Source organism: Motacilla alba, chromosome 2 (genome assembly GCF_015832195.1).
Source record: "Motacilla alba alba isolate MOTALB_02 chromosome 2, Motacilla_alba_V1.0_pri, whole genome shotgun sequence".
Taxonomy (NCBI): domain Eukaryota; kingdom Metazoa; phylum Chordata; class Aves; order Passeriformes; family Motacillidae; genus Motacilla; species Motacilla alba.
In genome coordinates this window covers 44,465,197-44,483,019 of record NC_052017.1, presented here as the reverse complement: position 1 = coordinate 44,483,019, position 17,823 = coordinate 44,465,197, and the positions used below count along the sequence as shown (strand labels likewise).

The 17,823-nt window shown below is 39.7% G+C and overlaps 1 protein-coding gene across 6 annotated transcripts in view; it reads left to right on the top strand.

Annotated features, from left to right (window-relative positions):
• The window catches only part of TRAK1 (trafficking kinesin protein 1), a 127,830-nt gene that overhangs the window by 63,632 nt on the left and 46,375 nt on the right, over nt 1-17,823 (top strand). The window contains exon 1 of one of the 6 annotated variants that reach the window (XM_038128816.1): nt 7,419-8,250. The exons of 3 other annotated variants lie outside the window; for them this stretch is intronic. In XM_038128816.1, the coding sequence (XP_037984744.1) occupies nt 8,187-8,250 (64 nt within the window). In that variant the 5' untranslated portion in view covers nt 7,419-8,186. Of the gene's footprint in view, nt 1-7,418; nt 8,251-8,360; nt 9,961-17,823 lie in introns of those variants that run through there. 2 more of the 6 variants (XM_038128819.1, XM_038128818.1) reach the window with 2 other exon arrangements.

Sequence of the window (17,823 nt, the reverse complement as noted above, 5' to 3'; positions counted from 1 at the left end):
ATGGTAGGTATGTGACTGCTGGGGATGGATACAAAGTACAACCTGTGCGGAGGATGAATTGAGAGCAGCCCTGAAGAAAGGACTTGGGAGTGTTGGTTGACAGCTCAACCTGATCCAGAAATGTAGACTTGTAGCCAAGAAAGCCAAATGTATCCTGGGCTGCATTGAAAGAAACGTAGTCAGCAGGTCCAGGGAGGTCAAGGGAGGTAATTGTCCCCATCTACTCTGTCCTTGTGAGACTCCCACTTGGAGTATGTGTCCAGCTCTGGGGCCTCCAACGTAAGAAGGACGTTGACCTGTTGGAGTGAGTTCAGAGGGACACGAAGATGATCAGAGGGCTGGAGCACCTCTGCTCTGAAGACAGACCAACAGAGTTGGAGTTGTTCAGTCTGGAGAAGAGAAGGCTTTGGGGAGACTTCAGAGCACCTTTCAGTACCTAAAGGGTGATACAGGAAAGCAAGAGAGGGACTTTTAAGCAGGCCCTGTAGCGATAGGACAAGGGATGATGACTTTAAGCTGATAGAGTGTCAGTTTAAATTAGTTACGTGGAAGAAATTCTTTACTGTGAGGGTGGTGAGGCACTGGAACAGCTTGCGCAAAGAAATTGTGGATGTCCCATCCCTAGAAATTGTCAAGGTGAGGTTGAATGAGTCTTTAAGCAACCCAGTCTAATTGAAAATTCTCTGCCTATGGTAGGGTGTTTGGAGCTAGGTGACTTCTAAAGGTCCCTTCCAACCCAAACCCTTCTATTATTCTCTGAAAATGAAGCTGCAAACAACAGAGAAATTGAATAGCATAGCTGCCTGAAACTGTGAATACTTAACAATTTTATCTAGCTTTTAGCTTACAAGCATAATGACTGCAACTTCACCGTGTTGCTGTGGTTGTAGATTTCTTCTAATCCACTGGCTTGAATGAAAAAACCCTGAGTATAATTCCTATATACACTTCCACAGTGTATATTTTCTGCTTTTATTAGGAAATAATTGCTTAAAGAAGAGGAAGCAAGCAAAGGCTTTTTCTATAAAGAAACATTTATTTCTTACTGCTTACAGGCAGACACTTGTGTACAGATAGTAGTTCAGGAAGTTTAGGCAAATTTGGGTCTAGCCTTAGACTGATACCATGGCAACTGACATCTGACTTTCCTCTTGTTCAGTTACTGTGAACAAGTCACAGACTCCATCTATACATAAGAGTGCAAGAACATAATAAATTTGCATGTTTCAAGACCATTGCATTGATTGCAAACATTGTTTATGGCACAATGAACTATGAAAATAAAAAGAAAAAATTAAGTAATTTGGCAGAAAGGTTCTGTGAATTATGCCACCATCACTTTGGAGAGTGTTCCAGGGTGTGACTGCTTGCACAATTTTCAGTGCTGCAATTAAGCTACTCCTCTTTTACCTGTTTAGTTTGTTTCAAAAACCTCGATGAGGGTGTTCGCAACTACTGTAGCTTGTCTCTTTGAAAGTTTGATTTTTCGATGACTTATAAAAATTTCCTTGCAGTTGTTTGCATGTTGAGATTGATGGTGATTTATAACCTGTTGGTGGAAATGTGATGAGTTTCACACTGTGTTGATCCATATAGCAGAAAAATCAGCAGCGACCCTTAGGCATACTGTTGTGGCTTGTTAGAGCAGATTTTTCTGCTTTCCTGTGGCTTTTCCGAGTTCCTCAGTCCAATTCACAACCACAAAGGCTCAGAAATCAGTAAGAATCTTCTGGGCCACATAACACAAGAGGGTGGACATAAGACTACTTAGCTCTCATTTTTAATTAATTTTTCAAGATACTGGTAGAAAAATGAACAGTCAAAAATCCAAGCACTTTAATTTATTCAGTGCTTTTTGTGGGGATTTAAGCTATAACACAGCTATATAAGCTATAAGAGAATTAGTTCTTAAAATTTAGATTGCCATTGGGTAAGAAGGCAGTTGGGAGGAACTGAATAATATTAGGCCTACAACTCTTCTTTTACATTCTGGAACTCCAAAGCACATCTTTATTATTTCCTTCAGATGGAAGGCAGAGCCAGTTTTTGCCAAATGAATAAAATAAAACTGATCTTATCCTAAAGCATAATCACATAAATTCAATGTCATCTGACCAGTCTTGTTGAGGCAGATGTCTTTTAAGTAAGCCTAAATGAACGTATGATACAGCAAAATGACATTCCATCTCCCTGCCCCCAGATTAGGGGCAGTCAAGCTCACTTTTACCTGAGGGCTGCGGGGAGGTCTGTGTGAGAGCCATGCCTGGAGCACAGCTCTCTGTGAGCACAGCTACCAGAGGCAGTCAGCAGGCACAACAGTCTGAGTTTTTTCCTCAGCAACTTAGGGAGGCATAGGCCCCATCTGGGAACTCTCTGAGAAACAGGGTGTCCGCTGCTGCGTGAAAGGTGAAGGTAAGGTGAGCCACAGGCATGTGGGTCTCAGGAAGTCCTAGTGGCTGCTGAGAAGCTTTCAGCTGCTCTTGACGCGAGGGTATCCCTCACCTTCTTTGGAGCTGCTGCTCATTAGGGATGGTCAGATACAGCCAACAGATGTAGTAGTTTCTCTGGAATGATGCAAAGAAGGGATCTTCATCTGAGATCAGAATAACCTAAGTCTTCAGATGTGGTGGCAGTGTGTCACAGGGTGCATTCTCCAGGTTTTGGAGTACCTGTCTCTCAGAGCAGAGACTTGAGCCCAGATAGAGCTTCAGATTGGGAAGGCAGCCCTGCAACCAAGTTGCTGGAAGTGCCCAGAGCTGCTCCCTATCCTGAGTAGAGACAGATGGCCTCCTTTCATGCAGGAGGTGTGCTGCTGTGGAAAAGCTGTCACCAGGTGGAGAAGTTGAGAGGAAGTCAGCAGGCTGTGCAGCATCTGGGAGGGTGAGACATAGGCAGGATCTAGGTGTGGCTGAGACACCCAAGGATTGTGCTCCCGTTCTCAGGGACCTTGACAGGCTGGAGCCATGAGTCAAGAGCAGCCTTGTGCTGTTCAGCAGAGGGAAGTGCAAAGTCCTGCAGCTGGGAGGAACAACGCCATGCACCAGTAGATGCTGGGGTCCAGCTGTTGGAATGCAGCCTTGCAGGAAAGGACCTGGGGCATCCTGCTGGACACCAAGGTGTACATGAGCCAGAAATATGCCTCTGCTGAAAAGCAGACTAATGGCATCCTGAGCTGTATTAGGAAGACTGGTGCTGGCAGTTTGAGGGAGTTTTACTCGACGCTGATCAGGCCACGTATGGAGTGTTTGGTCCCGTTCTGGGCTCCCTTATTCTATATTCCTTCAGTGTAATGCATTCCTTTCCTCTCCCGGGAAGCTGTAATCATGTCTCTCAGTGGATTTTTTGCCTTGTTAGAAAAATAGGTCATAACCATGCAACTGTAATATTTTTGTCTAGCCAATTGAGCGTGGTATTAAGCTCAACTTCATTTTACAAATGTTTTTGCTGCCTCCATGAAAAATATAACAAAAAAAAAGGAGATTGTAATGTACATTATTTCCAGCTGGTGAACAGATTTGCAAATTTTATTTCTTTAAAGCTTTATTCTCGATTTTCTGAATTGTTGATAGGGGTGTATGTCTAGCTCTTGCTATTATGGTCTTACTTACAGTGTTTAAGTGTGCTCAGTGATACCTTAATTGAACTACACAGCTGGTTTTGCAGGAAGGTTGCTGAAGACATCAATTTTTATTTTATACAAATGCAAAAATAGTGCTCTTCAGTAATTATCTGGGGGAAGGGAGAAATAATCCTTTCATGTGGAAAATAGCTTTTTGTCATTAAGTACTTTAATTTCATCTGACTGCCCCTGTTTCATGTTAAATAATTTTGTTTCAGTGGGAGAGCAGTTTGATTCTCTGCTGCATTAGAAGAGTCTTTTCCTTGTATCAGGTGAGGTCAGTGTGCCCTTAGGGTGTGAAGCCATGAGCTCTGTCCCATTTGGAGGAAACACTTGTACTATTTTGAAGCCCTGGATAGTCATCCTGGTTTAATGAAGAAAAGTCAATCAAATCTGAAGCACCCATTTTTCTAAATACCAATTTGAAATGAAAGCTGCTGGTAATAATGCCCTCAGTGCTCTAGATTTTAGTCTGGATTCTACTCTTTCCAGGTAAAGCAAGACTTCTTGATAAGTAAAAGACTACACTGGAAGAGATCACTGTCCTAAGTTGCAGGGTTGTTTGTCCTTAATAAATGTGTAGTCACAGGATGATTCCTATTCAGTGTTCTTTTAGAAGGTGAAAACACCAGTAACTCTTCACTTCAGTAAATTATTCCAGAATAGAAATAAGTGTGACAGCCCATCCTTGAAAATCAGTTGGGCTTTTAAATATGCCTGCTTTGTCAGTTTGCAAAGTATGTGTTGTGGCAAAGCTTGACTGTGATTAATATGCATTACATAGTGGTGGCCTGTTCAGCTACTGCTCTGATAAAAAAGGACTCCAGATGATGTTAATGGAATGGGCAACTTTATCCTGAGTGGTGGTGACTGTACTGGTGACTGTAGAAAATGATGATGTGATATGGTGTTTAATTATCTGAACCATCCTGAGCCTGTAGCCAAGAGAAGAAATGTGACCCAGAGGTAATCAAATGGGAGGTAATCCATTGCAGCTGCCTTGGAAATACTCCATCCAACTCCGCTGTTTTGTTTCAAAAAGCATCCTTACAGAATTGTAGAAGGTTTGGAGAAAAAAGCTGAGAATGACTAAGCATGAAAACACAGGATTTATAGTAGTGTGCTATGTAATGACATTCTTTTAAGACTTTATTTGTCAGTAGAGATGACTTGCTGCTGCTTTGCACCTTAGCAGCACAGTGCACTACAGTCTTGAGTGTGCTGCTGGGGCAGATGAAAGTACCTTTGTCAAAAATTCTCTTCAAACAAAGGGAAGGGTTTGTGTGGTTTTTATAACCTGGGTAATTTAGGCATGTCAGTTTAATGTTGACTTACAGCATGAATTTATTTCAGCAAGAAGGAAGGAGAGGGCTCTTGCACTTTTCAAGCCATCTTTTGTTGCTAATGAAACCCCTTTGTAACCACAAACTTAAGGAATGCTTAGTCTAGCTGTTTGCAGTTGGCTACCAGAATTCTTTATCAATCTGTATGCTTTGCCCTGTGGAGAATACATAAAGGGAGGGGTTTGTTTAGTTAGAAGTAAACATTAAAGAATAGAACACAATTTAGCAGCTGAAAGGGAATGCTAAACAAATGTGAATAACTGTATTTAGATTTGGAATAGGAAAATGCAGCTTCCTTATAGTCACAGACTTAGTCCCCTAAATCTTTTATCAGCCCCATTGCATAGGAACTTTTAGGTAAGTAACACAGTAATACCCCAACCACATGTAGTGTTGTAATATGGAGATTGGAATACACAGAGGTTCAAAGTTTGTAGAATCAGTCCACCTGAAAAATGTACTGTTCTGATAAGTTTACTATAAAATGAATCTGATTCCTACACCCTTGTAGGAAGGAAAAGTAGGGCTGCAAAGGTTGAAGGTAGGTTCTGCAAGTGTGCAGCTGCTTTGTCAGCTTGGTCACAAATTCCCATTCAACTTGGCAACCCTTCCAGCTTTATAGAGTACATTTCCTCATGTAATTGAAGGGATGCTTGGAAGTGGATACCTGGATATATAGTATTCCGTCTGCCCAGGGTTTCTATCTTCGTGCTGGGGAGATAATACACTTATTCCATATTTTCAAGTCTCTTGAGAAGTTCTAAAATTGTTTGGCCACACAAGTGATTTTCTCCACAGAAAAGTAATGCCTTTCTGAATTACACTAGTATGCTTCCAATCAGATCTGTAAAAAAATATCAATAAAACAAACAAACAAAAAAACCCTAAGCCCCTACCTTGAACTATTTTTATCCTGTCTCATTGAAAGGGAGTGTGTGTGCTGTGGGAAGGACAGAGAGAAGAAAATTCTAGCATGTTGAAGATTTCCTTTGTTTAAAATGTCAGCAAATAAAAAAAGGAGATTGTCCCTGCAGCAATTTAAGGTGGTAGCCAGTGTTAATTCTTTCTGTTTTAAATGCTTATTTAATAACATTAACCAGACTGAAATTACCTTTTGGACAAAAATAATACAAGTGGAACAAATAGATTATATGCAGAGCAATTGAGTTGATGTTGCCATAGGAACCTTTCTTTTGCTCTGGCAGTATTTTAACAGTGCAGCCTTAATTGCGTTTAATAGCATGTATAGCTTTTTCCTTGTGTGTATGCATAACTGAAACTCTGCAAGACTCAAAGCTACTGCAGTGATGATTTCTTATACCAGGAAGGTTCAATACTGATATGGTCAAGAAACCAAAGCATTTTCCTCTGCATAGCTTGACTAGGCCTTGCCTATTTCTGTTACAGTAAAGCAAAGTGGTACCAGCTGGGGAGCAGAATGATTACAATTTAGAAGAGACATGATTGAGTGTGATCTTAATAGATACCTGCAAAATCATGAGTGATTGGAAAGGAGAGATGGACTGAGCATTCAGTTTTCCAGAGCTAGAAGCATGAGATTAGTAAATGTGAGTTGCAAAGCAAAAGGTGAGGGGTTTGTATATCATGAGCAGTAGATGTGTGGAACTCTTTGCAAGAGAATGTTGAAGATGCTAAAAATGTATCTGGGCTCAAGAACAGAGAGCATAAGTCATTCAAGAATTGCTAAAAGTAGCTGTATCTGTCTCACACTGTCTCTGAAGATGAAGAAATTAGAGGTTGGGAGGGCAGTTGTGGGAAATGTTGGACCGTTCTCTATTGCCTGTTCATGGCTATTCTTGTGGATGGAGTCTTTGGCTAGACTGACACCAAAGACTTCCCTGGTCAGACCCAATATGGCCTCCTACCTTAATCTACCTGGGTAGATTAAGTCACAACTTAATCTGTCCCTGTGCTTCTACTGGTGTTTGCAAAGAATTAGCATTTCCCAGAAGAGGGGGAGAAATGGGTGAAGACTATGAACAAAATGGATGAAGATTATGAACAAAATGGATGTCAGTCCACTTGGTATCTGTACCTGCACATATTTAGACATGCTTTTTGAACTGTGATGTTTGATGATTTAATGCCATCTGTTCCTCAGACAGGTTCTCTCCTAATAGCTTAAACACAATTTTATTGGGGGCTTCAAAAGTATTTTCTTCCATTTCCAAAACACTGAACACAAACATGAAGTTATTCTGGATAATGACCTTCCACATTTTTAGGAATAGAGTAGTGAAAATTTGGCCTAACCTCCTGTCTTCAGCTATGAAACTTAGATGCTTGGAAAAAAAAATGGGGGGAAGTGGTTCATGTAGAAGGCAAGAAGTAGGAACAGATTAGCTTTTTTTTTTTTTTTTTTTTTTTTTTTTTTAAGGAGAAATTTATTGCTGTCCTGATTTTGCTGATTCTTTCTTTTTTTTTCATTTGGCACTTCTCAGCATCAGGATGCAGAAAGGGTTCTATTACATCAGACCAGAATAGTGTAACAAAGCAGTAACATAGTTTAATTTTCCATGGGGAAGTCAGGCTTTTATCAAACTGTGTGGAGGACAGTAGTAATGGACTAGATTTTCATTATTAATGTACCACATGTCCCCAGTGAATTGCAGCAGTGTGATGCTGTTGTTCTGTGAGCAGTAGCAATGGGTTGTATCATCTTTCTTAGCAACGATTTTTGTTTCCAGTATGGAGGACTCCTTCTAGCCTGTAAAGCCAGAAACAGCAAAATGCATTTTCTTCATCTCTGCATCGCTTTTGGAGCCAGCTTGTCTCCATGGCAACACATTAGCCTGAAAGAGATGTGGAGACTGGGGAGGAAAGGAATGAGTTAGAAGCAGCCGGGCGGTGGTGTGTGTCCCCAACGTCAGCGCATCAGCCTTTTGATAGGAGGATTTTGTTAACACCCATCCAAGGCTCCTGTGCAGAGCTTCTTTATTAGAGGAGCTGCCAGGGCATCTGCTTCCTTTCTGCATCCTTTTTCTTTTTTTCTTTTTTTCTTTTTTTTCTCTTCCAAATACACCGTCCACACCTCCCCTCTTTTATTTTAGTTGTAGGCTCAGTGAAGATGTGCAGCTCATTTTCAGCTTCCCGTGAGCTGCCTTGTGCTCTGGCATTTTGCAAAGGCAGGAAGGCATGGCTGCATTTCACTTGACCTTAGCAGCGAAGTGAAATCTCCTGTATGTCACTGAAGGATTCTGACTATGCAGAAATTTATTGAAGCAGATTATTATGAACTGGACTGGTATTATGAAGAATGCACGGATGGTAAATATTTCTTTCTAGTCTCTTGTTGCAGAATTTGGAGCTTGTAAGACCGGAGCATCATTATTCAATGATTTTAAAAAGGAAATATCCAGAAAAAGGCAACACCCAGGTGTAGCAGAGATGCCTGCACCTCTTTTGCACCTCGGCATCTCTTGTGAGTGTGCTGCAAGAGACTGCTGTATAGCTTTTTCCTCTCTGAAGGGAGTGGCAGAACAGTATATGCTGTGTATGAACTGTCTTTGGGCAGGGGAAAGAATATTTGAAAAGCTAACTGTATCTGTAATAATTGAGGTGAATTTAAATATACTGATGGTAATATTGATTATTGGTTCAAGTTTGAAGTCTGTGTTTTTTCTGCATTACCAGTATCCTGTAATATGTATTTATTTGATGTGTTAGGCAGTCCATGATTTCTCTCTGGTTATTTGTCTGTGAAAGACATTAAAAATGTAGATTTTTTAAAGTGATCAGATTAGCTTTTTGAATTGGAAGAATTACAAGCTCTGGCAAGCATTATCTTTTGTGCTGTTTGCAATTTTTATGTAATGTTAGCTTGGGTCATTATTTCTGTATCAGGACACTGAATGTTTTCACCAGGCTTCTGATAGAAGGCACACAAGAAAGGGTAAGGAATTGCTAAAACTGTATTCTCTGCAGCAAGAAAAAATCAAGATCCCTTACTGATGGCACTCTGAAGCAAGATGCAGCCTTTGGGAATGCAGAAGTTTTACATGAATTTTATTCTGGCTGGAGATCTTAGCTTAAACAAGGCAAGTCTAAGATCTCAGTGAAGCAAAGCACGGAAAGCAGGAAGGAGCATAGGCCCAGGGGATAATGTACATGTGTAATACACAAAGATATTTCTCTGGTGGTGCTCTACAGTACCAGAGGGAATGTGAAACATAAAGATAAGAGTGACAAAATTTGAATAGTTATTTATGGTTCTTTTGAATGTCATGTGCCTCCATTTCAGAACTGAATGCAGTTTCAGAAGCTTGTTACACTTGAACTTCTATTATGTTTAATTGATTACTCCTGTCCAGGTGTTCAAAGAAAGAGGTGCATATTTATTTGAGAGATCTGACCACTTTAAGTTGGATTGAATCCATTACGTAACCTTTATCCTCTCAGTTTAACCCTAGTAAATACTGTAGCATCTGATTAATCTGCATGATGTAACAGCCTGAGTTGGCCTGCTTTTAGAAGCTTAAGAAACAGACCAGTTGTACGGTCAATAAAAGCTGTAGCTTTCCCCAGGTTAAAGGTCCCACAAGTGGCTTTTTTTTTTTTTTTTCCCCAGTTGTTCATTTTTATGATCTTTTGTCTGTCTGGTCAAAGTGTCATATGGAAGGGTGGTGTGCCTAATGTCTGAGCTAAGAGCTAATCTGCTTATCCATTTTGTCTTAAGCTGTGTGCTGCACTGGAGAAACTGTGGGAGTTCCACGGTAATGGAATAAGCAACAGGTGTTGGGCAAACATTTAAATACCTTGTGGGATGAGGGCCTCAGGTGCACAGTAGTGGTTGGTCAGATTCTGGGCTTACAGGTTTTCCTGTCAGTGCTGAGCCCCTGCCCAGGATACTTCTTCCATGAGCCGAGATCTGCAGAGTCAGCCGGAGTATGTGCTGGCAGTCTGCTTGTAGTATTTGGGAAGTTCTTCCCTAAGAGAAAGAAGGTTTAATGTCTGATAGGGAAATAATCTCTCCAGCAGGTAAGGCATAATGCTTTTTTGCATTTTTTTAAATTGCTGGTTTTTTTAAAATAAAGTATTAGTTTTTACTTGCTGAAGGGCAGTGCTGTCAGTCCTGTCTCGGCCTCTCAGTTGAATGGCAGTCTCATAGGGTTCATAGAATTTTATGGGGTTTAGCTTTCTTTTGCTTCTTGGAGTTCAGGTGTGTGAGAGAGAGGAAGATTTGAGAGATGCAGTGGAAGACACAGTGTTTGGCCTTAGATACTGGAATGTTAATTTGGGTTTAAAATAGTGTTGGCATTTACCCTTGACAGAGAAAGGTATTCTAATTATGGTAGCAGACAAAAGGCATCATTATAGTAGAACAGAGCTTTTCCAAAAACCTGAAGCAGATGACGTATTAAAAGACATGCTGTCTCTTGATTGGCTTTTTATTTTTCTGCCATGTGTTTGTTGATACCAGAGTCATTTCCTGAGATCCTTTTTACATTCAGTATAGTGAGATAGGCAGTTGCAGCTCAGCTGACCTGTTTTGAATATCTATTTTAAGACAAATTGAAGCATAGTTAGAGAGCCAATTTCTCTGCCATACATGGACTCTCCAGAGCTCAAATGTATGTGTGCATTCACTTATGAATCCCACCCAGTTCACTCTTTGTTATAACTATAACATTGGAAAATAGTGGGTGGTACATTAAAACTGATAGGAATCTTCACAGGGTAATATTCTACAGAATTATTTTTCTGATGAAATTGTTCATACATTCTTTGTCAGAGTCTCTGGAACTCAGATTTCCATGGCTTTATTTGGTTTCCTTTATTTAATAATTATTTTAACAGCATATGGTTTCTTGTTCTTCAAAGAAAAAAAACAGTCTAAAATTATATCAGGATATAAAGTTTTAGTGCTGTTATTTAACTTAATAGGTAAAGCAGCAACTCACACTTGCCTCAGATGTAATGAATTTCTGTACTGACTGACAGTAATGTTGTCTTCAACTTGCATTTGGTAGTGGTATTTTTTTAATATCTTGCAAAGGAAAAAATGCTCAAAATTTACAATTTATAAGTCTTGTCAAAGACTTTCTAGGGTTGGAATAATTAATTCTTTTACATAAGGTCCTTTACAGAGTTTATTTTTGGTAGGAGTAGGTGGAAATAGACAATAAAATATCGCACTCTATTTGAATTACTGATGTTAACTAACATTACAATAAATTGAAACTTCTATAAATAACTACTACACTATGCTTTTTAAATACATTTTCAAGTATAATATTTTATAATATGAGTGACACTTGTCACCTTACTTGGTGTTAACAAAGTATGTTGTGTAGGTGGACTGGGGAAAGAGCTGGGCCTGTACTTGAGTAGGAAAGTAGCTATTTTCATCGCAGACTTGGACAGAACCAATGATAAAGAGGAAAAGCTGAAACTTTTCTACTCTTATTACAAAAGATAATAGTATAGAAGTTTAGGTTCTAAGTGTTTTTTATAGAAAAAAATACATTCTTAAAAATCTTGCATGCAACTTGGGTGAAAAAACTTTATACTGAATGCCCACAAATTACCAAACAAGTAAACAAAAAGATAAGTATATATCCATAGAAATTGTTCTGAATATGCTTGTTCCCTGCCTCTCTTTTAGTGCAATATTTTTCTAATGAACAATGCTTTCTACAGAAATCCAGACTGACTTAAGAGCAAATTACTTTTCTTGTGGTTTCTTCCATTGCTTGTTTATTCTTACCTCAACAGTTTATAACAGTGCATGAGTTCAGTTGCCTACAATTCCATGTGACTTTGTGAATGTGCAATTGGACCTTTCCTCCTCCTTTGGTTTGCCCTGAGTTTTTGCAATTCTTATGGAGGAAATGGTGACTTTCCCTTTTTTCCCTTGCCAGCCCCATGGTGCGCCTGGTCTGTTATACATGCCGAACCTTCTAACCACTTTTATGTTTGCCTGAGCCACTCCATCTTGTTCCAGCATCCCTTCCTGTATTTTTTCCCACTCACATTGAAATGCTTTTACCACCTGTTATGTTTGCAGTTATTGTTTAGAGCTTCTCTCCTCTATTCTGTTTTCCACTCCACTGATATATCAGCAAGCTCACTAACTTTCTTTTTAACAATAGTAGACAATGTTATCTTGTTCTGCTTGATCTCTTATGAGTGATTACCTATTGTTGCCTTGCTTATGTTAGTGTGGTGACCCATCATCTCCCTCATACTTTGGCCCCTTTTGTGTCCATCCCTGTGGACAGAGTAACACTGGTGTTACTGTGAATCTCAGTGGATGCTGGCACTGGGTATGCTGCTGAAGTCTGGGAGAATCTTAAGAATGCCTTTAGCATGCAGTTTCTGAAACAGCCCTTGCTCTATAAGTATGCAGCTAAAATGCTCATTCAGGCTGATCTCATTGTGTTCCCATGTCTTTTATCTCTATACTAGATAAATATAGTTGAACCTTGCTTATATTAATTGAATTGTTGGTACTATTTTCCTGGTTTTCTGCTTTTTGCCATGCCACTTCTTTCTCTTTACTCCTTCATTGACTCCCTTTTCTTCATCAAGTCACATAAGGCAACACACATTGCAGCATAGAGATATCTTTTGGTTTTATTCTGTTCAACTGCTAAGTATCTAGAAAAGTGTTTTCCCATTCATTCCATTTCTTTCCCTTTCTGCAAGAGTAACATGCTGTCCTTTTGGTTGAGTGACAGAAAATATTTTGTGTGGGATTTTGAAAGAGTGGGAAACATGAAACCTGTAAAAATTTGAACTAACTTTGTTTGACTGTACATATTAACAGAAAGCACACATTCAATCACCAATTTATCTCCCTCCCTGAAGAGCCCACCCCAAAATACCCACATTTCTTCATCAGCATATTGAAATACAAGTGCTGCCATTTCATCTGCTGTTTTTAAACTTGTTGGCTTACAGAGAATCTCTTTGTTCTAGATGCAGATTGTTAGTAATAGTTAATTGTGCAGAAGTTAGATGTTTTTATTGATAAAGGAAAATTCAAATGATTTGAATACATTGCAGTTCCTTGGAAATAATGAGTCAGGATATGAGAGTTTGTTTGTATTGTGTCCAGCCTCACCCTTCTTCAAACTAGCTCCTGGTTTGTGTGTTTCCTGTTTCATGGCAGAGCTTCTGAATATGCTCTGTACCTCAGTGCAGCCGTTGTACTGGGAGTGTGCTTGGAGCACTGCAGCTCCCTTAACAAGCTTCCTGACAGGAGGTAAAGCCTCCTAATTCAGAGTGGGGATTGCAGCAAATACACCAAATTTACTTCCCAGTGACAACCCATTAAAAAGAATCTTCATTCTAGTATACTCTTAAAGTCCCTGAGTATGTGTTTACAGGAAATGTTAAAAATCTCTTTTGAATCTCTCCAGTTTAGATTGTATGTTTTCAGAATGAAATACAACATAGCTGCTTTTTTTTTTTTTTTTTTTTTTTTTTTTAATCCATAGCTGCTTATTGTTTGGTGTTGGTTGGAAACCTGGCTCGTAATCTTTAGCAAGCAAATGTTCCTGCACTGCTAAGGGGGTGTAATGCAGAATACATGAAAAATGTGTTGATAGTGTGAGGGTGGGGCATACATTCCTTCTCCACCCATTATAAATTTGCTCCAGCATTTATCGTGTGCTGATATCAAAATAGGAATTACAACACTTTCTCTCAGCTTTTGAACGTCAGAATTCTCCTGTGGGGTACAAGTTGATATTAGTCACAGTTCAGAAGCCAGCTTGTGGGAATGTTCAATTACTCTCCTTATATTGTCATGTGTCTTGAACAACAACATGCCTCCTTTCCGTGTGTCCCTCACAAACTGGATAGTTAGCTGTAGTTGACCGCTTGTCAGGATTATTAAAACCACAGCCTGATTGACAGGGATGGACTTTTCTGTCCCTAGGTTTTAAAAGGCGCTTCCTGCATTCTTTTAATATGACTTATTGTTTTAGTTACTCTCTCAATTTCCATTTTCTAGCTATTACTGAAATGTGATAAATGGTCACTCAATGGCAAGTAGGTATTTAAGACCCTTACTGTCCGATTTTAAGTATTTTTAAAAGAGTTGATTCACTGTTACAGAGGAGAACTGAAGACAGAAAAGCTCTAAGCTTCAGAAACTAGAAGTAATCCTCATTATTACTAAAATTACATATTTTAATGTAATGATGTGGGGAGAAAGCGACAATCCTATTTTTCCCCCTGAGTTCTTGAGGTTATTGCTGCTGCTGAATATTGCAGTAAATTTTGGCAGTCAAAGATCAAATTGCTTTGAATGGCAAAACCTTTGTTCAGAAATCAGTGTTTCTTCCCTTAGCAACCACTTCCATGTATTTCATATCCTTTGGCTGTTATTTATACAATCATTATTGCATTGTTTGCAGGTAAATATCAAGAGTTTAAAACATAGAACAAAATAATTTGTCATTATTGTGTAAAGATAGCTGCTTCCCATCTCATACTACCCCATTCTTCCTCACCACTAGAGAGATGGTAATAGCAAAATTGTTCCTACATGACCCAAACTGTTACGTTCTGCTGGCTCGTAGTGTAATGTTTGTCTGTCTGTTCCTAGCAGGTATGTCCCCTCAGAGGATGATGAGGTGCCTTTGCTTTGCAGTGCCCCCACTTTGCCTGCAAATGATTTGCTCCGTGACATGGATAGGAATGCTTTAGCAGCAAAGGGCGCCTGCTTGCCACTGCAAGAAAGGGAGGCAACTTGGCAAATATAAAATATCTGTGGCTACAAAAAGCTAAATAAGGAAGTTAGCCTGCCCTGTGTGTGTAGTCCAGATTAGCAAACACAGCCTGTTGGAAACAAAGAGTTCTGAGCACAGGAGATTTGTTTCTTGTTGAACAAAGAAGAGATGCATGCACCCCTGAAAATTCACTTGGGTGCCATATGTGGACTTGTGGGGTATTTCTTTTCCCACAGCACTGAAGAGAAAAATGAATGTGGAAAACACAGTATTTGACAGCTAATGGGATATGTCATTTAAGTTCTTTGTACCAGTGTAATCTCTCCTTTGTAGAAACAATAAAAAAGCTCCTTTCCCCAGCCCAGTTCTTCACTTAATGGTTCTAGCGTGTGGTGGATGCTGCAGTCAGACTGTACTGCACAATAGCCCTGGGTATGAAGATCTCTCTGCTGGGTGGGATTGCCTGTGTGTGCACAGGCTCAGACTGTTCACAACTCCAGTGAGGTCTTGCTGCATTGGGCAAGGTGAGAGGTGATTTATGACTCTGTGCGGTGCACACCCATCCCCAGGTGTGACAGAGGCTGGGTCTGACTTCCGTGTTGAGACACTTGTGGGAAGCTACCACTTCACTCATAAGAGCAGGGGCAGAGGAGAGGGAGCCTTGTTGATGTGAGGAGTGTCAGGGAGGATCTTTCAGCCCACTGACTTTGTCTGAAATATGTTAGTGGGGCTTTTGAGCAAAAACTGGCTACTGTCAGAGCTGGTCTGAGGAGCAACATAAACCTTCTAGTAATTATTAGACAGATGGTCTCTTCCCTCCTCCACCCCATCTGTATAACTCAAAGCTGTTGCTCTAAGGACAAGTACTCAGTCTCTCAGGAGTTCCCTGGCTGAGCATGTGAGTGAGGAAAGATGGTATCCTGCTTTGTGGAGACCTTGCTCTGCTCTCCCCAAAGATACAGCCTCCGAGGGAATGACTTCCCAGCTCCTGTGAGACTAAGGCATCATTTCGTGTCTATCTGGGATAACTGCAGCAATGTCAGTAAACGAAGAGGAAAGTTATGAATATGACTATGAAAAGGAAAATGAGAGGAAATGCACTTTCAACAGGCAGAGCCTTGATATCTTGGAAGAAGGTACTTTTTACCTTTTGTTTTTAATCATTCATGGTGGTAGCACTTGGCAACCTACAAGTGATTTGAGTGAAATTTGTGGATTAAATAGACAAAATTTTGTGGTTTACATGTCTAGCCAGTATGTTTGGGTGAAGTGTTTGTCTAATATCTAAATAAGATAAATCTTATTTAAAGAAGTCGACATAAATTAAGAAAGGCATGATCAACAGATGAAGGATGTGCAACACCTATATTATAATGAAACAGAAATTGGGAAATCTTCTCTCCCTGGAATTGTAGTGCATTTTTTATATGCATAAAATGTGTGTGTCTTATGAAACTGTGTATTTTAGGTTGTCATTCCCAGCAGGTGCTTCTAGAACAGAGCAGCAATTTTGTGCTTATCCATAAATTTGAAAGCGCATAGACAGAAAAAACCCAAGTGTGGTGTCTTATGATTTAAATTTTCAATATAAAAACCAACTCAAAAATGTTGTTGTACTCTCTGGAAATAATGGGCAACTGACCCATTCAAGTGGAAATGGGAATGTACATGCATTGAAAATCCTCCTGTGCACCTGCTGTATAGAGAAGATATCTATCCTAGGGCTGCTTCCAGCCAATCTGGTAACCTTCTTCAGGGTTTCAGGTAGCAAAAGGTAGCAAAGCAAAATAACAGGAATGCCCCATTCCTGTTATTTCATGTGCTGTAAATTGTTATCTGAAGCAGTAGTTTTATGGTACAGAATTGTTACTTCCAAATAAACTATTGTAAAGCTGATGTAGGGATGGTTTGAAGGATTGTTAGCACAGAGAATGCGACGTGCTGTGAATTTACATCCCTGTTCACCTCATGGTTAACAGTTCCTGTGTCCAGAGTTCTTGGTGAATCAACCATGCTCTTTGAATGCCGTTGCATAGGATTTTCCTCACAATCAAATATCCCACCTGGTTTTTAGATTTGTGTGTCTATGTAAAAAAGAAAGGTGCTGAAGAAAATACTGATACAAAGAAAATTTATGGATGGAGAGGAAGCTTATCAAGAGAGGCCAGCTGACATTTTTTATATTTTATTCCTATTATTTTAGAAAATAAATTATTACTGAAGCATACATCATGCTGTTCTTGTTCTTTCTGATGGCTTTACCTTTCATCCAGATCTAATAGTCTGAAGCTGCTCTTGTTGATTTTGAGGTGGGGGAAATAAAAAATTGAGTTCTATCTGGGATAAATTTAGCCCTGTCTCTTCACTGTCTTCCTCTCAAAAGCTCAGTATGTGTTTGAAATGTCATCTAAAGATTCCTTTTCTTCTCCACCTATGCGTTCATATCACCTACACACTCAGTGTAGCAGAGATACAGATACACAAAACCTATATATGGTATTTCTATGTATCTTTGCACGTGGGAGTACTTGCAAAGGGTAGTATTTCTCTAGGAGAATGGGTGAGTCAATCCATTCTGTAAGTAAAGCAGATGGAAACACCAGCATGTAGCCTTTTCATCCTGAACAAAGGATGTAAATCTGGCTGTAAATCTGGTACCAGAAATGGCAAATCAGAGGATATGCTTCACTTCAACCATTTATAGTTATTGAAAAGAAGAGAATAAAAACTGTGTAATTAAGATTCCTTAACTGTTTGGCCTATTCCATATGCAGGATGTGTACTCACTCCTTGACAGTTATTTCCATAGTCATTTTGCTGTAGTGAGGTTTTTCTCTGTGCTGACATTGAGATGCTGTAACTCCCCTGAGTCCTGTTTCTGGAGCCTGTCGTGGAACTAACGTTATGCCTGGCAGCGTTGCAGTCAGCTCTCTTGATGAGAGTGGAAAGCACCTTTGGAATTGGTGTTGCTTTGGAATTGTAAAATGGCCTGACAGCAATATGTTTACTTTTCATTTGATAAGCTAGCCTTGGGGTTGACTGCAGTGAAACTTTGCTCAGGGATATCTGTTGATTGTGTCTTCTCAGATTTCCTTCATAAAGGAACCTGAGCTGTGAAAGGACAACCTGTCAGCTTCCTTTGATTAATGATTTGTTGAGT